This window comes from Marmota flaviventris, chromosome X, assembly GCF_047511675.1.
Source record: "Marmota flaviventris isolate mMarFla1 chromosome X, mMarFla1.hap1, whole genome shotgun sequence".
Classification (NCBI taxonomy): Eukaryota; Metazoa; Chordata; class Mammalia; order Rodentia; family Sciuridae; genus Marmota; species Marmota flaviventris.
Window position 1 is genome coordinate 70,790,919 of NC_092518.1, and position 23,490 is coordinate 70,814,408.

General features: G+C 35.8%; 1 protein-coding gene across 1 annotated transcript in view; it reads left to right on the plus strand.

Moving 5' to 3' along the window:
* Positions 1 to 20,202: 20,202 nt before the first annotated feature.
* The window catches only part of Dach2 (dachshund family transcription factor 2), a 497,550-nt gene continuing 494,262 nt past the window's right edge, over positions 20,203 to 23,490 (plus strand). The window contains exon 1 of the mRNA XM_027932544.2: positions 20,203 to 20,711. Coding sequence (XP_027788345.1) covers positions 20,203 to 20,711 — 509 coding nt within the window. The remainder of the gene's footprint in view (positions 20,712 to 23,490) is intronic.

The window sequence follows — 23,490 nt, forward strand, 5'->3', positions numbered from 1 at the left end:
ATTTATTTATGTAGGTACTGGGGGTCTAACCCAGGCCACTTTATCACTAAGCCTCATTCCCAACCCTTTTTATTTTTTTATTGAGACAGGGTCTCACTATGTTGCTTAGGGCCTTGCTAAGTTGCTGAGGCTGGCTTTGAACTTGTGACCCTACTGTATGAGCTTCCCAAGTCACTGGGATTACAGGTGGGTGACACTGTGCTTGCTTTACAATCTGTATTTTATTTTTTACTATTTTTAAAAAATGTTTACTTTTTTAGTTGTAGTTGGATATAATACCTTTATTCCGTTCATTTAGTTTTATGTGGTGCTGAGGATCGAACCCAGGGCCCTGCACGTGCTAGATGAGCTCTCTACCTCTGAGCCACAATCCCAGCCCCTACAATCTGTATTTTAAATAAACACCACAACTTTGATTAATATTACTACAGCCCATTTTACATACTTACTGCAAGTATAACTTTTCAAAGGAACTTTTAGTGGTTTTAAGTTTTTCCTCTACTTTCACAGTCTTCATCCCTTCCTTGGCCTCAATTTTCCTGATAGTATAGTTGTATATCTGCCATTTAAAAACATCTGTCCTTAAGGTGTTTATTTTCAATCTGTCATGTGCCTCCTTGTATAATTTAAGCTCATCTGAGAACTCCCTATAAAGTCACATTATCTTTAGACCCATTTTTTTTTCTTTTTCATAGAGATTGTTTTAGTTGTATAGTGAGAATTCCATTCTTGAGAATTTCCAAACGTTTTAATATAGTTTCCCTCTTAGGATCTCAGTCCATGGGTCCATAAACTTTCCCTGAACTTAAGTTACTTAGACAATCAGAAGTTGCTTGATTTTTTAAAAATGTCTTCTTTACTTTAAATTTAAGAATTACATCTCAGTTTAATTCTTCCCTTATGATGCTACAGGACAGAATAATGTATGGTTTCACTGCTTCTTTAGGACATCACATCAAAATCTTCCACTGCAAAATTTACACATGGGAGGTTTCCCTCTGATGGATTATCATAACCTAACCCCTGACCTACATGCTGATTTTAAATGAGAAATGCTGAATGATTCCAAAACATGCATTTTAAATTAGAAGCTAAATACCCAACTAAGAATTGAAAATCCTAACTGAGAATTTGGAGAAATAAATCTTTTATTTAATGAATATTCTTTAAATTTTTAGTATAAAATTCTCATTGATGATTATTAAACACCCAAAAAGAAATTTAACAAAAACAAAATACTACTTCTAATTAATACTTTAGTTATACTTGTATCTTCCTTGGTTAGTAAGTTTTACTCTCTGTGTGTGTGTGTGTGTGTGAGTACCCATGTGTGTGGTGTTGGGGATCAAAGCTAAGGCCTCATGTATGCTAGGCAGGCCTCGTATCACTACCACTGAGCCCAGTGAAAAATTACACTGTTTTTTACATGTAATATTCCATAATGCACATGAAGGAATGGGTTAAACAAGAAATCAAGCTGAGGTAATGTACTTCTGATGTTTGAGGTATCTTTGCTTGAATTAATAATTTTTAATGATCCTTTTATTTTCACATTAAACATAATTTTGCAATTTCTTACATTGATACAGTTATGTAATTTCTTTCACATTCTTCATTTGAATACATTAAATTAGTATCATATCCATTGTACACTGTGTGCACTCATGAACTATGTTTTCAAATGACATTTTATTTCTATGGTAAAATCATGAATAAGAGGACAGAGAAATACAATCAGGAACAAAGACTAATTTAAATTACTTTGAATATCTTGCATATTACAAATAGATTGCCTTTATAAATCTTCAATAACAACATAATTGAATCAACAGTATGTGTATTTAATTAGAAACTATTTCAAACACTCCAGCCACAGACCAATATTCCAATCAATTAATACACATCTATTTGAAAGGATTCAGCTAAATTTAATTATTACATTTTTATTAATATGGCTCAGTAATATCACTGTGACACCTCTTGAATTCTACTCTGATTTTAAATTATGAGAGATCTAAGTAATATTTATCTGTTACTTTTGTTTTCCTTTCCAGGCTAGATGGAGAAACTGTTGAGTAGCACACATTTTAATGTGATCTCTATAACATTTTACAAGACACAGATTAATGAGATTTGGTTTCAGTGACTCTGAGAAATGAAAAGTGATAGCTAACCTAGGGACCCAGAACCTACCCATTCGTATTTAAGGCTTTCCCTTATTGGCAGAGACAAAAGAATTGACATAGGCACCCCAACAGTTCTTCAACTGGATGAAGTGATTAAATTGCCTGTTTGGAGTGTTTAATGTCCGTGGTAGGTATATTCACCCTGCATCTAAGGGAAAAGTGAATTCAAAATATTATATATTGGGCTGGGGATGTGGCTCAAGCTGTAGCGCACTCGCCTGGCATGCGTGCGGCCTGGATTCGATCCTTAGCACCACATAAAACAAAGATGTGGTGTCTGCCAAAAACTAAAAAATAAATATTAAAAAATTCTCTCTCTCCTCTCTCTCTCTACCTTTAAAGAAAATATTATATGTAACTCATTCTATTTTTAAAAGAACAAATGATTTTTAAATATGTAAATAATAGTCTTTGTAACATTTGGATATTTACATGAATTTTCTTATTTGTGGTCAACAAGACTGTATTCAATTCTTGAGAAAACTCAACTGAAATTCTGCAATATTTATGTGTTTCCTAGCTTAAACAAAAGGTCACTTTCCAGACTGAGGTTATTATGTGTGTATGTGTGTATGTGTGACCTTGAAAGATCTGGTTTATACAAATATATTCTGCATAACTTATTTAATAACTTATTTCTGAAAGAATTCTAAAATATTTTGACCAAATATTCAAGGCAATATTTATGTAGTTATGAATGCAAGGAAATCATTTGTGACAACATCTCAAGAACCTGCACACACAGAAACTTCTCCAGTTGAAGAACTGTTGGGGTGCCTAAGTCAAGATAAGAACTGCAGATGTAAGCACATTCTATAAAAATAGCAAATTATTATTATTGAAAACAATTGGTAATTCAATAAAAATATTATTTCAGAATTGAATTTTCAATATGTTTAAGATGCAAAGCAGTACATAATCTATATAGTTTATATTTTCATTACAAAGTAAAACATTAATCTGCTGAACTTTGGAAGGAGTTCAATTTATTTGAAAACATTAATTACCTTCACTTATAGTCAAACAATGGCATGTAATATATATTGCGAAATGACAGTTCTTTAATCTTCTAATATTTCTATTCTTTGCACATTTTTCATTTTCCTAATTTTAAGCAATTTAGGTTTGAAAACTAAAAGGATTGAGTACTCCTATATGTCACTAGATGGCAGTAATTCCAGGGTGGGTCTTATGTAGAAAAGAAGTAAAATGGCGATTTTTTTATGTATTGTTTTTTTTTTTTAATACATTTTTTTTTTTAGCTGTAGATGGACACAATACCTTTGTTTTATTTTTATCTTATATTTTTTATGTGGTGCTGAGGATCGAACTCAGTGCCTTCCACATGCTTACATAGGTATTGTTTTGCACCAAAGATAAACGCTGTAGTAAACTCGATTGAGATTTTAGTGGTGATGGTAGCATAATTAGTGTGTTGGGGGATGGGGATGGAAGGTAAGATGGAGGAATGCGTGTGTGACTATATGTGTGTGTATGAATTTGTAAATTTGTGTTGAAGACATGGTCAATTGCTTATATGAGAACTGAAATAAACTTAAGAACCCAAATTAAGAAGTAGAAAAAGGTAAATTTGCCATGTGATCAAGCAAAGAACATTTTCATTTCACATATTGCCCTTATTTGGAGACATTTGGTATTTGTATTTCAAAAAAAAGAATGATTTGAGAATCATTGTTTATGATGGTCATAGCACCTCTTATTTATAGAGAACCCAGACACATACTTTTAATATAAGAGCAGGTCACAACTTCCACTTGTTTTCTTTCTGTTCAGCTATTTTGAACAGAAAATGTATCATTTGATTCTGTAGTTTAAGAATTTGGATAAGTTTTTGAAGAAATATATTCTTATTGAATTTGAAATGAATTCTTGAGAATTTTTTTTTTTTTTTTTTTTTTTTTGCGGGCAGGGAGGCGGTGTACCAGGGATTGAACTCAGGGATGCTCACCACTGAGCCCAATCCCCAGCCCTATTTTGTAATTTTATTTAGAGAAAGGGTCTCACTGAGTTGCTTAGTGCCTTGCTTTTGCTGAGGTTGGCTTTGAACTTGTGATTCTCCTGTCTTAGCCTCTTGGCCACTGGGACTACAGGCATGTGCCATGGTGCTTGAGAATCTTTAATGATAATAAGAGATATCAGTGGAAATTATATATTGTATGGAAAACCCACCCAGGACAATAGAGATAAGTGTGAGTTGCTGTAGTAAAGGCCACATAATGAGAAATTTTAGTGAGTAACATGATGAATAGTTCATGATTAGAACAAAACTTTTCACAAGTCAGCATCCAAACAATGAACACATGACCACATTACATTAAAGAGCATTACATTGTTCATTAACCATCAGTTACCAGTGAAAAGTTTCTTGGTGTATTAGATTTCCCACTCTAACAAAAATTACATTGAGACCTGACATCCTGATGGGTTGAAATAGTTGCATATAATGAAGAATGTAACATGTTCTAAGAAAATTGATGTAATCAGATTTCATAGGGGAGAAAATCAAAGGTCTATCAGCTATCATAAAGTAAGGTGAAACCTGTTGAAGGTTCTGAAAGAAGAGAATTTGGAGAGAGTGGAGCTTTGTGCCCTTTTAAGCAGCTGTTTTGCACAACCCATGCTGTTCTTTTTACACCTGCTAGACTTCTCCCTGAATTTAGAAGGATTAGAAGTTCAAGGAAAGTCACATCTCTTCAATATGTTCTTACTATCAGGGAGATAATTTAGAAAAACTGAAAGGCTCACCTGTATTTCTTATGACTCTTTCACACTATCCACCAGCCACATTTACTATTACTTCATGCCTCAGTGTCAAAGGCCATCCTTGCCCCAACCTTCCACAGACTTTCAACTAGCTAATTTCAACTGATCCTTCATAGTGGCTCAAGCAAGTGTCATATCTCTTCAGAAACTGTCCCTGATACCTGCTATGCGAATGTTACCAGAATTAACAAATAAAGATACAAGAAGTCCAGTTAAATCAGAATTTCAGATCAGCAATGAACAATTTTTTTGTGTGTAAGTTATGTCCCAAGTATTGGGTTGTGGATATTTACTTGCTAAACCTGACAATATCTTAGTTTAGAGCTTTTTAAGTATCTTCCAAAATGCAATGTTTTATGGAACACATCGAATAATTCCATTGGATAATGTCTTCATCTTTGCTTGTTCTGTGTATTGGAGAAATGAGTATGGTGCCAGGCAAGGTAGTACACCTATAATCCTCACAGCTGTGGAGGTTGAGACAGGACGATTACAAGTTTTAGGAAAGCCTCAGCAATTTAGTGAGGCTCTAAGCAACTTAGCAAGACCCTGTCAGAAAACAAAAATAAATAAATAAAAAATAAAAAGGGCTGGAGGTTTATCTAAGTGGTAAAGAGACTCTAGGTTCAATCTTCAGTATTAAAAAACAAAGAAAAGAAAAAGAAATGAGTATGGCTTTTATGAAATGACTGATTACAACATGTAGTTAGATTAATACAAATTGGACTTCAACAGAAAATTCTACATTGTTCTTTTATGGCCTGATAATACTATGTTTGCATCTTTACTGTCTTCATCTTGTAAGTGTGGCAGAGGAATAGCCTATCATTGCTAACTGGTAAGCATTCAGCATGATACAGCAATGTAACAAAAGAATTCCTCAAATTATTTCCCGAGAAAGAAAGGATTTATGCCCGAATATCATTACTTATCATTAGCAGTGAATTAAATTTAGTTTTTGTGAGAAATATAAATGCTTTTATTAGGTCTCCTTCAGGATACCACTATGATTGCTAATCACTGAAGATACCACTAGTAACTCCTGCTTTTACTTAATAAGTGATATCGTATCTTTCAAACATTAGAAACAGATGACACTGCATTACTTCACTGCTGATGTATGTAATAGAGATGACACACTAATTAATTTAGTGCAGTATAAATGTACTAATTATTTATCATAGCTGACAATAAAATTATGAAAACATTCAATTACAATCAGTGGTAATTATTTATTGATTTTATATTATGCACACATTAATACTATACACTTCATTATGCAGAAGAGGAGATCGTTTTTCTGTTAATATGCAGACATTTGAATTCATCAGTTTTATTTAAAAACAGAAAAATTAAGTTTGGGTAATAAGTGTTGATCCAAACTGAAATAGAATGTGCTTGAATATATTAGTATTAAACTGATTAGAAGTCTCCTTTAAGAGACTGTCCAAGATATAAAAGCATTAGATCAAGATTTATTTATTTAAATATGCCATTTAATTATATATTTCTGATATGGGCAGTGATTCTTTATTTTCTAGAACTATGCAGCTTTTAGATCTTAATTGCACAACCTGCACAATGTCTAAGAAAATATTGTTCATAGTACAAATGAAACAAATATGTGCTAAATGTTGATCTTGAAGAAAATAGAAGATAATTTTATGATGCAAATGTGTTTTTTAGGTTTCTGAAGAACGTAGTTTCACCTCTATCTGTAGTAGTGAGCAAAACTTTAAGGCAAACTAAATATTTTGGAGGATAGCTTTTCATAAGCAAAGAGAATTTTCCACATTTTTATTGGTGAATTTTAATTGTACGTAGTGGAGGGGTTTGTTGTTACATAGTTATAAATGTACACAATATAACATAGTAATTTGATCAATATGATTCTTCAGTATTTCCCCTTTCCCTTCCCTCTTTTCTCTTGCTGGTCTTTCCCCTCTATTCTACTGATCTCCCTTTGATTTTCATAAATTCCCTCCACTTTTCTTTTCCCTTTTTCCTCTCTATTGTTAACATATAAGAGAAAAAATATGATCCTTGATCTTTTGAATCTGTTTTATTTCACTTAACATAGTGTTCTCAAGTTCTATCCATTTACCAGTAAAATGACATAATTTTATTTTTCTTTATTGCTAAATAAAATGCATTGTGTATATATACCGCAGTTTCTTTTTCCATTCATTCACTGATGGACACCTAGGCAAGTGGCATAATTTGGCTATTGTGAATTGTGCTGCCATAAACATAGGTATGCCCGAATCACTATAATGTGCTGATTTTAGTTATTTTAGACATACACTGAGGAGTAGGATAGCTGGGTCATATGATGGTTCCATTCCTGATCTTTTGAGAAACCTCCATACTGACTTCCGTAAGTGATTTACTAATTTTCTATGTCATTAACAGTGTAAAATGTTACTTTTTCTAAGAGAGATTTTTAGAAAAAGGGTACCTTAGGCAGAGGAACAGTATACACTGTGATTTGGAAATGTAGGTTTAGAGCATATCATGTATAACTGTCTGCAGTGGAGGCAATTTGTAGCAGAATGGTGAAAAGAGATATAATGGTTCATTGAAGCCTGGATGGGGTACAGACTGGAATAAGAAGAATGTCTAGAAGAAGGGAGTTCAGAAAGGAAAAAAATCCATTAGCATCACTCTACTAGATAATAACTTTTTCCTACCTTCCTATGGGCCCCAACTTAGTATAGTTAAACTTAGTATGTATTGTATATATGAATGAATTTTTAAGAATGGAGTCCTAACTACAATAAGATATATTTCATACTTGTATAATTATATCAAAATGGATTCTAATGTCATGTGTAACTAAAAATAACCAATAAACTAAAAAACAATTCTATTTAGTGTAGGTCACTAGATGCAGCAAAGAGTTCATTTATTTCTTACAATGTAAGACTGTTTCTTCTGTCCTGAAGGCTTCCATTAACCTGGGCTTGATTTCAATAACATTACTAGAGCTAAAATCTCAACTGCTTCCAATATCACACCACAAACTATGGTTTCTTTTTTTTTTTTACTTCTGAAAGGATATTATTTCCATAATTGCTTTTAGAAACAGATAATGGATAGGCTGTAAGTGAAAGCAAAGAAGAAATCAACATCCTAATTGGTAAATGGGGGGAAAATTAAACCCTCACTTGGCTATCTTTTTCTCCATTTGTTTTTGTGGGTATAACTGTCACCTAACTCTAAAGATGTAGTGATCAGGTTTCTATTATTTAAACAATATTCTTTCTGAAAGCATATTTTCTGTTAGTTTTTCTGTGTCTCTTATAACCCATTATAATTTACAATCCAGAGAAACATGGATTATATATGCATTTATAGAAAATTATAGTAAAATATATAATTTATATATAGCAGACTCTTTTTGGCTTTCTGGTCCATTGTCAATATTAACAGTTCTATTTCAGTGCCTGGTCAGTTAAGATGTTAAACAATATTTCATGTGCTATGTTTAACTTGGATATAAACTGAGAATTGAGTTCTTTTATGGACCAGGCATATGTATGGATTGTTTATTTCTACAAATGGATTTATACACTTGATGGAGATGACCGGAGGCAGGATTTTAGATAAAAGCTGTCTCTGACAAATATGTCTGCTAACTCTGATGCCTGCATCTGGAGGGGTCTCAAGTAGCTCTTGGGTTAAGTATGTCTGTGAGAAGAAATAGTGGATAGGAACTGGTGAAAACTAATGTTTTGGTGGAACTTTTTTTTGTTATGTTTATGCAATCTGTACTATTCTGGAATCCAGACAGCATGAAAGAGTACAGTACCAGCCAAGGCTTCCTGTTTATTTTTGTATATAAGTTCAATTGAAGCTAAATGGTTGGGCTGAGTATGTTACTCAGTGGTAGAATTACCAGGTGGAGGATTTCTTTGTTTTTTTTTCCTCTGAAAAGAAAGACTTCAGTCAAGAGACACAGTTAGAAAATACATAAAGGGTTTATTAATGCCTCTACATGGAGCAGATCACCTCCAAGAAAGGAAATGGTCTGGTGTCTCCTCCAGGGAGAGTTTTTATATTTGACCTGGGAACATCCTTTCTCCTGTATTATGTATTTGGTTGGTTAATGCAGTTTCCCACCATCTTAGTGTGTCTGCACCAATTTCCAACATGGGATGTATCCCTTTCCTCCAGACTGATAGAGAGCTGTCTGACTTCAAGAAGGAACTCCCTGGGTGCTATAATGGCCAGCTGGGTGCTGGCAGGGGCAGAGCTTTAATTTCCTTTTCCCACTTCCCTTCTCCAAATTGCCTGGCATGTGGGATATCTTGGGTTCCATCCCAAGCACTGGAGGAAAAGAAGAAAAACACTAAGTAGATGAATGATAAATGGACAAAATGAGACGCAGTTGATATTCAAGTGTTCAGATGAAGGATCTAGGCCAGCCCTCATTTTGATAGAATATGCTATTAGTGACTTACAATTTTTAAAATTCTTTATCAAAAATTAAAACTCAACAAACATGTGTATTTTATTCTGAATCCATTTGAAATGTTTCCATTTTATCTTCTTACATCACTGGAAATCATTAATAGGCAGTTGAAATAAGTAAGAAGTAAAGTAAGTGGGTCCTTTTCCAATCATAAAGCCAGTTCCTAAAAGTCTCTCTAATAGGAGAAATCATGTTTGAGGAACTTGAACATTTAGACATTCAAATTTAAAATGATCAAACCCATAAGTGCACCTACAAAGCTCTTATGACTCTAGCATATCAAGAGTCAGATTTACTGTAGCTTTTTTCCACCCATGACAAATGACTAACACTGAGGACAGTGTGATCAGTGTTCGTTTATCATACTTTGTTCATAAGAAACTGCTCAGGACTTCTGTCTTCTTGCCCTCTCCTCTTTTGGTTTCAAGGAGAAGTTTATCATCTTGTTTCACTTTAATAATGGTCATTTTTATGTCAGTAGGTGGTAATAGTGTTCCTCTGTGTCTAGTGCACTCTTCAAATGCTCAAGGCCTTTCAGGTGCTATGACAAAGAGTCATTTTCTTAAGCCAAAATCTCGGAGAAGCATAGAACCCTGGATGTTAGAGATGAAAAAAAAAATTGTGCTAATCTTTGAAAAGCAACCCAGTTTAGCTGAGTTCTAAAACATACTGTCAGATCCTCTTGTCTTCATTTCTTCTCCTTCCTTCTTCCTAGAGTCCTGAAAACAATCAAAAGCTTGGGTTACTTTCCCTCTGCTTTTTGAATCCTTGCCTCCATCTTGAATATCCAAATGCATATTTTGACTTTGTCTCCTCTTCAATTCCCTTTTCTATTACCACTTATCAGCATCCCCCTTCCTATAATTTTCTAATTATTTCTAACTAGAAGAGTTACATTTTTTTATATATTGAAATTGAACTTTTGAAAAAAATCAAAGACATATGAAAGCAGTTAATAGTGAATGCACTTATCCTGTGACAGGAATTATTCTAAGCAATTTATAAATGGCATGTTGTACATGTTAACTTTTGCAATTTCACAGAGCCCTATGAAGATGATTATTATTACTATTATTATTGTTGTTGTTACAATTTTATCCATCAGGAAATTAAGGCAAAGAGTGATTAAGTATTTTGCTCAAGATTACCCAGCTAGACAAAGGAAACAACAAGGAATGGAAGACAGAGCCTACGGAATGGGAGAAAATCTTTGCTACCTACACTTCTGACAGAGGATTAATATCTAGAATATATAAAGAACTAAAAAAAATACACCCAAAATAAAATAACCCAATTTATAAATGGGCAAATGAATCAAGTAGACATTTCTCAAAAGAAGAAATACAAATAGTCAACAAATATATGAAGTAATCAAAACTACACTCAGATTCTATTTCATATCAGTCAGGGTGGCAGTCATCAAGAGTACAAACAATAATAAATGCCAGTGAAGATGTGGAGAAAAAGAAACACTTTTACAATCTTGGTGGGCTTGTACATTGGTATAACCATTATGGAAATCAGTATGGAGCATCCTCAAAAGACTAGGAGTGGAACCATCTTATGACTCATGGGATTTGTTGTTACACAGTCATACATTCACACAATATAAGAATACGACTTCTCAGTATTTATCCTGAAGAATTAAAGTAATCTTACTGCAGTGATACATTATATCCATGTTTATAGCAGTGCAATTCACAATAACTTAACTATGGAACCAGCCTAGGTGTCCATCAGTGAATGAATGGAAGAAGAAAACATGGCATATATACACAATGGAATTTTATTCAGCCATACAGAAAAAAGGAAATTATGTCATTGGTAGGCAAATGGATGGAACTTTAAAACACTTATAAAGCGAATTAAGTCAAACTGAGAAGGTCAAGGGATGTATGTTTTCTCTCCTATGTGGAAACTGGAGAGGAAACGGGAAAATAAAGGTGAAGGGAATCTTATAAAAATCAAAGGGGGATCAAATAGAGGAAAGGGTACAAGAAGTGGGAAGAGGGAAGGGATGGGGTAAATGCTGTGGAGTAATACTGGACAAATTGTATTCTTATATTGTGTGCATGTATGAATATGTAACAACAAATCCCATCATTAGGTACAACCATAATGCACAAATTTAAAAGTGTGGGGAAGAACTATTACTTAGCTAGTAAACTGAAAGGTAGGTTTTGGATGCAGGCATTCTGGCTTTAGCTACATTTTCAATAAAACACCCTTACTGGCTTTCTTTATCCATTTTTTGCAGAAGAAAATACAACAAAAAACAAAAGGCAATTATTTCATAGTGCTCTGCTACTGAGAATATACATACCCTCATGTTTATATTTTCCCAGAGAAAACTACCTATTTCCCTCCTATTCATAAAGAAGTGAAACAATATTTCCTTTATAGCTCCACGTCAGAACTGGTTATTTTGCAAATAACAACAAATGTATGCCTTAACCTTGTGCCATTTTATCATCTTCCAGCAATGATTCGAAATAGTTATATGAGTGACATACTCCCTCAGTCAAGATACTCTTATTTAGAACATGTAAAATAAAAAATCAGTAAGATTCAAATAGAAATTTATATATTTTCCATTAAAACAAATAAATAATTTTACTTGGAGAAAGTAAAAAATTATTTGTGATTTTTCTAATACATTTTTTACAGATGTATAACAAGTAATTTCTTTAGGTTTCATAGAAACAAACACAACACAATCTAGTAGGTCCCTTTTATTCATGGAGGATATGTTGTTCTAAGAGTCCCAACGGATGTGTGAAACCCTGGATAGTGCCAAATATCATAATATGCTATGTTTTTTTTATGCAAACATACCTTTCATAAATTTGATTTATAAATCAGGCACAGTAAGAGATTAACAACTATAATAAAATACAGAATAATTATGACAATATACTATAATAAAAGTTATGGAAATTGGGAGTCTCTCTCAAAATATCACATTATATTATACATCTTAGCTCTTTCAACATACACTTTTTTTTCTTTGTTAAGCCAGGAACTTTTACATTACACTTAAAGAAAGCACTGTACAACTACTCTTTGGCGTATTCAAATGGCCAACATTACTCTTGAGCTTTTGGGGCCAGTAATTAAGCAAAGTAGGGGTTACTTGAACTCAAGTTTTGTGATACCTCCAGGACAGTCAATATCAAAACCAAGATGATTACTAAGTGACTAATGGGCAAATAGTGTAGAATATAACTTGGATAGGCTCAAGGGGATGATTCAACCTCCTGGGCAGGATGGGGTAGGATGGAGCAGGAAAATATGAGACTTCTTTATGCCTCTCAGTGCAATTTAAAACTTATGAATAGTTTATTTCTGGAATTTTTCATTTAACATTTTTGAATTTTGATTCTGGGTAACTGAAACTGTGGAACATGAAATTGGATAAGGGCAGGAGTACTGTATAAATATATTACACTTAAAATAAGCATACATGAGTTAATTAATGCTTAGATAAATAAAAATTAAAATATTAAGTAATCTGAGAAGCCAGTCATCATGAAAAAGATCTATCTGCTAAGAAGCCAAATTGTCATTCTTTTAAGAAAAAAATTTAAAACACACCAATCTCTTTTGCCGCAGTCTGGCTGGGCACAAAATAACTGAGCCACCACAAAAGTCTTGTAGATTCAAACAGCAACTCTTTATTCCCGAACTGTCACCGGCACTCTACACTTACGTTCTGGGAAAAATCCACACACTCCACCGGGCTCTGTATACCAAATATTCTCTGAATCCCGCGAGAACTCAACGGGAACTCCAGGAGTGGGTGGGCGCCTGAGGCAGCAGGATACGCCCTATTCCCAGCAGGATCCACCTTAAACCTGGAACCTCCCCATTCCCAGCAGGATCCACCCTAAACCCAGATCCACCCTAAACCCAGATCCACCCTGGTCCTTGAGCAGGGTCACCTTTCTCAAACATTCATGCAATGTCACTGCAAATGACCTGGGTCCAAGGCAAGCCCATTTCCACAATGGAGAGTCCTCCCTCTAAGCAACATTGGGTAGGCTGACAAGGAAATTGCCATGTGTCATTCCTACTTGGTTATGGCTCTCAGCACTCTTTGTCTCTGCTTCAGAATGAGCAATAACAAACATTTATATAGCTTAACAAGGTATCCAAGGTATATAGGCCTACCTTGGATATATTGCGTGTTTGAAGCCAGATCATTACATTAAAGCAAATGTTGGAATAAAGACTCACATAATTTTTTGGTTTCCCAGTACATAGGAAAGTTAGATTTACACAACAATGTAGTCTCTTAAGTGTGTGATCAACATTATGTCTAAAAATGTACATACCTTAATAAAAATATTTCATTAAAAAGACATAGTAAGCACATACTGTTGAAAAAATGGTATTTATAGACTTTCTCTATTCAGGCTTGCCACAAACTTTCAATTTGTAAAAAGCACACAGCAAGTCAAAGTAAAATATAACAAGATACCACATCCATGTATTCATTCATTTAATAAACACTATGAGTCAGGCACAATGGTTTGCACTTGAAATATCACATTAAGGTACAAGTGCTCCCTAAGCTGACAACCTTATTCTAGGAGATGACCTAAGACTGAGGTACAAAGTATATCAGAAGCATGTTTTAACTGCCTTAAGTGAGGCACAAAGTACTTTGAGAGTTCAGAAAAGGTAAAGCCCATTTCTGGCTGGAAAGAAAAGAAATGAGGAAATTCTTCATGGAGGAGAATTGGACATTAGTTTTAAAAAGTGTTTTGGATTTGGGTGAGTGGAGATGAGGAGATGTACAGCAACATATGCCATGTAGAAAAAATAACATGAGCAATTAGCACCAGGGTAGGAAGGTAAATGAGGTTATGAGTAGTAGAAAGTAATACTCATTTATTCGTGTACTGGCAACATGTCAGGGAGTATTGAAGGACAGGATAAAAAGGTAAATCAAAGAAGAGTTAAATGTCTGTCTAAAAAAGTCTGAAGTTCAATTGGTACCTAGAGGGGTAGTAATGAATTTTCTAAAGAGTAGATTAAACTTTAGAAAGAAATAACCTGATATACTAACTAGATTGGAAGAGGAAATACCTCAAAGTAGGGCCATTAAGAGGTATTATGCCAGGAGTGGTGGCACATACCTATATCTCAGCTGCTCAAGAGGCTGAGGCAGGTATATCAAAAGTTTGAGACCAGCCTTAGCCACTGAACAAGAACCTGTCTCAAAACAAATAATAAAAAGGGTTGGGGATATACCTCAGTAATAGAGCGCTTTTTATTTTTTTAACCATCTGTAAGGCCCTGGGTTCAATCTCCAGACCCAAAAAAGCCCCTCCCCAAACCTTCACAACCCCCAAAAAACAAAACAACAAAACGAACTAACAAAACCATAGTGGACAAAGCTAATAAGAATAAGCATTCTATAGGAGAGTTAAAGAAAGATAGGGATAAGATTAATCTGTAATTTGAAGGTTGTTGAAGCTATAGAGAGCTCATAAAATTGCCACAAGTAAGGGTGTAGACATTAAGAGCTGTAAAATTCCAGTGTCAAGAGCAAGGGCATGAAAAGGGAAAAAAATGTAGGGAAAGGGAATATTGGAATTGTTGAAAAGTCAGAAATCCAAGGGATGGGGCTCAAGAAGGATATTGATAGTGTAAAATGCTGCAGAATATCAAAGGATAAGGATTTAGAAAACAATGTCAGAATTGGGATTTAGGAGGTCAACGATCATCTCTGGTAGATCATTTTCAGCTAAGTGTTAAGCAGAAATCAAATTGCCAATAAGACCCAGAAGAGTAGCAGTAATAAAGAAGGGAAACAGTTTTAGATTTTTTTAAAAAAAAGTTTAAGAAAAGACAGTAACTTCAGGGCAAAACAATCTCAAACCTGTATCAGAATCACTTTTACAGTTCTTGTTTAAATCACAGATTTCTGGACCTCACCCCCAGAATTTCTGATTCAGTAGGTCTTGGGGTAGGGCCAAAGAGTTTTTGTGTCTATCAAGTACTCAGATATGTTACTGTGGGTAGTTCAGGGACCACAGTTTGAGAATGACTTGTGACGATTGAGGAGAGCTTTTATTTATTTGTTTTGATTCATACCCTTGAACATTTTCTATAATGTTCAAGGATATGAACATAATGTGTCTAAAAGGGAAAGTGCAAGCAGAGATGGCGAGAAAGGAGATGCAAAAGAGAGGAGTGAGAATAAAACTAATAAGTCATGAACTGAAGGAGATAAAGGAATCAATTATGTAAATAAAGGCAGTGGAGGAAACTTCTTATTTTCTGAGGAATGAGGAAAGTAGGAGAGCAAAAGAGAGAAGACAAAAAGGACTTCTTATGAGGAAAGAAGGGAGGTTGGGAGAACTTCTATGGAATCACTTTGTGGTAAAATCATTGAGAAGTGGGAGGCAACAGCTGATGAGAGTTAAGGGGAGGGTAGCTTGGAAAAAGTAGAAAAGAGTCCGGATGTCAGCTACTGGGAATTCAAAAGGAAGTCAACAAAATGAATAAAAGGCTACCTACTAGCAGTGGGAATCCAGCTGAAGTAGAATAGCTTGAATTTGAATAGCCTAAGATTTGAAAGGGAACAATAAGTTGAGACACAGAACTTAAAGAGGACCTATCTCCTCCCCCTGGGACAGTGCAGTATGGGGTATCTTATGTTAAAAGTAGGTAAGTACTTAGACTTTTTGAGAACTTTGAGAATTATTATTTTTTTCATTTCAGCTAGAAAATGTTCATTTTTTTCCTTTAAGCATCTGATTTTGTTTTACTTCTCAGGTTTTGACCAACTCTCCTCTTGTTCAAGTGATCTCCCACCTTTGCCTCCCATGTAACTCATCTTGAATTTAACATTGCAAGTGAAAGAGAGAAAGATACATTGTAGGGCTGGGGTTGTGGCTCAGTGATAGAGTGTTTGCCTAGCATGCATGAGGCCCTGGGTTTGATCCTCGGCAACACAAAAACATAAAATAAATAAAACATATTTCAGATGATCATTTCAAAGCCAGTTTCCTGGGAAAACATATAGGATACATGAGTAGGATACATGTAGGTTTTAGCCAATTAAGTCCTCAGTTATATGAATGTTTTTGTTTCACAATTATTGCCTTGCCCAATCAATTTCCTTTTACTGTTTGCCTAAAAATGAACCTTAGAGGGCTCTTGGGAAGTTCTGATTAAAGGCCATAGTAGAGGTCATAACTTCAGATGGCTGAGTGTTTCAAATAATTCCATTTATTACCTTGGGATTTGCTTGAATGCCTGTTCTGAAAACCATCCCCTGCAAACATTTTGGATATTTTGCAGTCCTGCATAAGTTTGTGTGTGTGTGTGTGTGTGTGTGTGTGTGTGTGTGTATATATATATATATATATATATATATATATATATATATATATATATATATATAAAATTTAAATATATATTTAATGAAAATGGTATATTCATTTCACTGACAGTGTGAAATGAAGTAGAATGTTTGGCCTAAATTCACAGATGAGTATGCTTCCCTCCAAACTGAGCATAAATTAGGAAAAAATGTAAATTTCTAATTAAGGCTAAGAATTTTATAGCATTTCAGTGTATGAGAAGCTACATAGGCTTCTTAGGCCTCAAATCATTCCATTGGAATTAGGCATCTAGAGGCATCTAGAACTTCTTGTTCTGATGAGATATGGTATCTGCTTGTACCAATTTTATTCATAATTTCTGTGGTGTTTGGCTCCTTTCTGGTATTAATTCACAAACCTTGAATATTTTCTTAGTTTTAATGCAGTGCCTCTCATCTTCCAAGGGTACCCTGTTTACTGCAGCCTTTATCATTTTATATTGCTTCATACAATTCCAAACTTACAGGGTGTTGACATGCAAGGTTTCCTCTGGCCTTGTAGAAATATAGCCTTATTTAGAAATATATTTGGCTTATGGAAGACATTAAAGTCAGAAAGGGATAGAAACAAACACTCTGTGCAATTTGCCTCAGTCTCAAAGCATATATAATAATAATAGAAATAGCAGCAATAAAACTGAGTAATCAAAAGATCAAGAAAACCTAAGGACACAACACCTGGAGTCTTGGATCTAGATGACTAAATCTTTAAATTACAAGTATCACTTAAGAAAATCACTAAGTCTACTTTCTAGGGGACTGCAATGGAAAGGAATTCAAATAATGAAACCATGGGTCTTTTGTGTATTGAAAGCTTCTAAGAGACTTTAACACTTCAGTGATCACTGGCCAATTTGAATCCCTAGTATTTCTACTAGAATTTGAACCTTAATCTCTGGTAGTAATTAAAATTTAATTCTTATCTTTTCTAAAGTTATCAAAGTTATCTAAGTATATTTGTTTTTCAGTATCACAATGATTAGAGTCTAAGCGAATGTTCAACCTTTCACTTTTTATATTGCAGAATTTCTTAAATATAAAACATCTATGTAGTGTCACATTTCTGAAAGCTCCAAATCATTCTCTGAATGAAAAGGCCTTTATAATGTAGGATTTTTAATGGAATTAGAGCTATTTCAAATAAAACTTTCCTTAACATCAAATCTGTTCACTGGAAATTTTAATCATAGTAAGTTAACAAAGACAAGTTATTTTGACACATTTTTAATAGCTATTTCTGTCAAAACACCTGTTGAACAATTTTTTTTAATTTAAAAATACTTGTAAATACAAACATTTCTGTCATTGCAGTTCTATTTTTTTTTTGAGAAGCAGTACTTTTCTGCTTCTGCTTTCTTCAGAATTGTTCGTTTTGCCTTTATTTTCTTCCCACTATTGTACCAGTAAAGCCAAAACAATTTGATGTCTTTTAAAAATGTTTTGTGGATGCAGAAGTTCCAATCTATTGGAGATTCTTATTGCTGTATTCCAAAAGCAACTGCCATCACAACTTCTTAGCATTTTCCTCATGCAATTTAAAATTAAAACAGTATGAAGAGATTAAAAGGGCAGTTCTTTTTTTAAAGGTTTAATTTTTTAAACCTTTATTTATTTATTTATTTACTTATTTTTATGCGGTGCTGAATATAGAACCCAGTGCCTCACATGTGCTAAGCAAGCAGCTCTACCACTGTTCCACAACCCCAGGCCCCAAAGGGCAGTTCTTAGGTTTGGTTGATGAAATGACAAAAGAAGAAAAATATGTTGTAGAAAGAGGCAGAGAAATCTAATTTAGGACATTTAAGACTTATTAAGGGAGCAGAAAAGAACTCACTCATTCCCCATCTTTGACATTGCTAAGTTCAACTCCAAAGGAATATCAGAGTTGTTGTATGAACTATGTAGTTGGTAACATTTTGTAAAAAAAAAATAAGCCTGGATTTCACTGTCTTGAATAACTACTAACCACTAGAGGAGAGAAGCACAGGAAATACCTTTCTATCAAATAATCAAAACCTTGACAAGGAGTCTTAAAACAACTTTTATATGGTGAGCTAACCACGATATGCTGTTTGGAAAAGAATATGCCTTTCTCCTGGAATGTTCCCTATTTAGACATTTTGTTGATTATGAGCTCTTGCAGTAAGTTTGGGGCATTCGACAAGTGGGGGAGGAGGAATCTTGAGCTACCTTTTAGGACTGAACCTTCAAAGCTCATACACAAGGGAGGGAAATGCCACGTTTAAGAGTACAAACCTTTGCCCTTCGCTCGTAGTCTATAATGGTTGTTTTAAGGCATTAAAGAAGTTTTCTTATAAATTTTACCGGGGGTAGTGAAGGGCAATCCTGAGAATAAGGGATACGGACATAGAAAGCCTAGTCTGTTCCAGGACTGTGGCGGAAGTGCTGTAAAATGAGGTGTCCATCTGCCACCCACAGACTAAGTCGGTTTCCTAAAGTGTTCAATGGCTCACTGCGCTTCCTGATTATCAGTGTGTATGAGCTAGATAGCCACCCAGCAACTGTGATATGAGTGCGATCCGGAGGCCGGTTTCTCTGTGCGCTGGGTAAGGCATAATTTACACCCAGCGGACTAGGGGGACTGAAGAATGGCTGAGTTGTTTACTTCGGAACTCACCGGAGTCTTTCTCTAGGAAAATGGGCGAAGCGACCTATTAGCGCTCACAGAATTTGGGAGCAATATCTAAGTGGAATTGTCGCTGCCATCTCACTTTCCTTGAACGAAACCGGGTGCGAGGTGGCGGGAAGGTGATTAGAAGAAGCCTTCAGGAGTCCCGCTTTGTGTTTCCCAGCCCTATGCTCCTGGGGCGCAGAGAAGATGGGTACATTGCGTACTACAGTTTGAGAGCTCTGCCTGATAATTGGACATTCTCTTGTTAGATTTCGAGGCAAGAAGCCGAAGCACCACACCGCCCCCTTTACGGGCTCCTTCTCTAATCACCCGCGAGCCCAGAACCGCCTCAGGTAGTCTGAGGCCGGCCAGGGAGTCTCCACCTCCACGCTAGCAGCAGCCATTCGATGCGCTCAGGCGCCGAGGGGGTGGGGCCCATTGGCTGGGGGGCGCTGCCACTCTCGGGAGGGGGTGTGGTGGGGGTGGGGTCTCGGACCGCCGCGGGTCCAACTGCTCACTGTTTGCTGGGTAGTGGGTGAGTTTGAGCGTGAGCGGGGCTGCTGGAGACTTGAGAACAGTTCAGAACGAGCAAGCTCACGCCAGAGAGGGAGAGAAAGAGAGAGAGGGAGTGAGAGAACGGGCGAGCGAGAGTGAGGGAGTGCGAGGGAACCTAGAGGAGTCAGGGAGAGAAAGCGAGGGCCAGAGGAACCACGATAGAGACGGAGTGAGCATGTCTGTCTCCGCACCTCCGGTGATCTCTGCAACTTCCAGTGGTACCTGCGTCCCGGGGGCTTTATTTCGGGCCGAACCCCTATACTCCACTCCGGGAGAGCCCCCTCGTCTCACCCCTAATATGATCAACAGTTTTATGGCCAATAACCACAGCGGCAGCGCCGGGAGTGGCGGGGTCGGTAGTGGCAGCGTTGGCAGCTGCAACACCAACACCAACGAGTGCCGGATGGTCGACATGCACGGGGTGAAGGTAGCTTCATTCCTGATGGATGGCCAGGAACTGATCTGCCTGCCGCAAGTCTTTGATCTTTTCCTCAAGCACCTGGTGGGTGGGTTGCACACGGTGTACACCAAGCTGAAGAGATTGGACATATCTCCAGTGGTGTGTACCGTTGAGCAGGTCCGGATCCTCCGCGGGCTGGGGGCCATCCAGCCTGGGGTGAACCGCTGCAAACTCATCACCAGGAAAGACTTCGAAACTTTGTTCACTGATTGCACCAATGCCAGGTGAGACACCCATTTGTTGACTCACATGCTGCTCTTGCCCCTTTGCCCTCTTTTGCATGTCTCATCCCCCTCATCCAACTTTGTCCGTAGAGAATGAGTCTTAACCAGCTTGCCTCTTCATATTTTAAATCGGTGGGGAAAGAGGACTAGAAGGACTCATTAATTGCGGGTCCCTTCTAGTCCCTGCTCAGTGGTAGGGCTGGGGTCTAAAAAAAAAGTCCCGCACAAACTTCAGTTTGCAGTCCTCTACTGAAACTTTCCAGCCTTTCTCCCATATCTTGCATGGCTTTTTGGCTGCTTGTGTTTATTTGTTAATTTCTCTATTTGGTTTTCTTTCCTGCTCTTTTGTGGCCTTGCGGGTCGGGTAGTTTTTCTTCTGAACACCGACACCAGGGGCTTTCTCTGGGGGCTGGCTGAGCTATAAACCGGGCTCCAATGCTGGCAATCCAGAAAACAGCATTTGGGGAATGCAGGGGGCTGGAAGTCTAGAATCCATCCCAGAGGGTGATTCAATCCCCATCCTGTAAGTTTGTTGTGAGAATGTGTGGAATGCATACTGCTGTTTGTTATTGGTAGTGATTGTGTGTGCGCGCAAGTGTGTGTAAGGAGGAGTGCTCATGCCTGCTGCGCAAAGCTCCCTGGTACACGATACAGGAAAGTAGATTAGTCTTGTTTAAAAAAAAAAAAAAAAAAAAGACCGCAGATGTCACTTTCCTGGGATCGTCTCTTTTGGGTAATCTACAGAAGGTAATGTGGGGCATGAAACGCTGGGGCTGGGGCTGGGTTGGGGGTTGGTATAGAAGTTGGTAGGTTTTCTAGAGAAGATGCTCTCAGCTCTTCCCCCCCACCAGGCAAACAGTTGGAAGGATCCCATTCCCTCAAAGAGAGGATTCCTTAAATGATGATGGCCAGCTTCCCTGGTTGTAAGTGTGCCTCCTTCATATCACAGTTCAGAAGTACATTGAAGTATAAATGTCCATTTGCACATCAGAAGCAAATTGTGTTCAATGGTTTGAGTAAAAAGGAAAAGAAACTATATTCCAGATTATTTGATTTTTTTAAAAATATCGGTGAATTAGTCTTTATTTAGTTTATTTGATTTCTAATCTGTTAATATCTACAAAAGTATATATTTGGCATTTGAGATTGGCGTACAAACTAAGAAATTACCATCACCAGATTTACGCGAGCAAAGGGTTTTGTTGTAAAACGCCACTACTATTTATTTTGCAAAGAACTTTGGAGGTACACTGTCTCGGTGCAACTTTATATGATCATATCTCTGGGTCTATGATCTAAAACTATAACTCAGTTACCACATTTATGGTAAAATGCAAATCACTGTTTAGTTGAAAGTGTACTGACAACTTGTAGACAAACTGTTGCTTACTATTACAATAAGATAATGCTGCAGAATTTACAATGGAACATTTTATTTTTTTCCTTTGAGAAGTGTTCTGGATTCAAGCAATTGAACAGAAACCTGTTCATGTGAGAACTCCTACCTAATGCATATTTAGGGCTTACAAACCTAGTTCATTAGATCAGCTTTTCTTAAGAAAGATAGATGACCTTAAAACACAAAGGATAAAGGCTTCCTCCAATAAAACAAGCAATTATGGGCTGTAAGAGTAGAAAGAAAATTTTACTTTGACTACAAAGCATTTTACTAATATATGAATTCAAAAGATTACAAGGAACTTCATATAGGGGCCATCTAATTCATGTTACCTTTCAAAAACACTTGTATTTAAATAATTACAGACATGAAAACCTATCCACTTACCTCTTTCTTCCTCACCTCTCTACTTTCCTATCCTTTCCTCTCCTCCCTTCTTATAAACATCCATTCTTAAAGTGAACAATTATTACATATAGGAAGTTCTTCCTTCCATGATAATTAATTTATATATTCTTGAACAAAATCTATGTATTTTAAAAGTAAATAGATTAATATTTTATTGTCATTTTGATGCTTTCCTTTTTAAATAGAAACTTTTCTTTAATTTTTATAGAGCTTCTTGCTGAAAGGGAAAGTGATTAATTTCTATATACTCAGAGACAGGTAGTCTTATTCTATTTTTGTTATAATACACCTTTATTATTTTTTAATCCAATTAAGTTTTATTTGCTTCTTATCAGAGCATTTGAGTTTCTAACTTTTTTAGCTTGAATTGCTTTTGTGTATGTATCTGTATAAAGGTGAGAGAGACATATTAAATACAGAGAAAGAAATATATTTGTGATATGATGAATGTGCTTTCTATTGCATTTTCTTTTCTTTATAGGTCTTTTATTTATTAGATTCATTTTCTATAACTGTGTTACAAGCATTGCAATATAGAATTGTTAAAAATTGTGAAATATATTGTATGTATTCAATTCATAAATGAAGATGAGGAAAATTACTAGAAACACACCTACATTGCAATTTTTAGGTAGGGAAAAACCCATTTCTAGAAAAATCTAATAGTAAAATAACATTACCAAGTTTTGTTGTGCAAATACCCTCATAATCATGTTGTTAAAAACTACTAGATATAATGATGGTTATGGAAGATGCTTTTTGAATTTTGGTAACATTTACAGACTATGTACTTTAAATTATTCATAAATCAGAATTTAAAAATTAAATTTGAAATTAATATTTAGATCAACATTATTTCGATGATTTTTAAATTCAGTGAAAAATGAGGGATCTAAATGAGAAGGAGGAACAAGAGAGACAACATGAGGCAGATAAGACACAAGGCCAGTAAGAGAGAAGAAATGTAGGAAA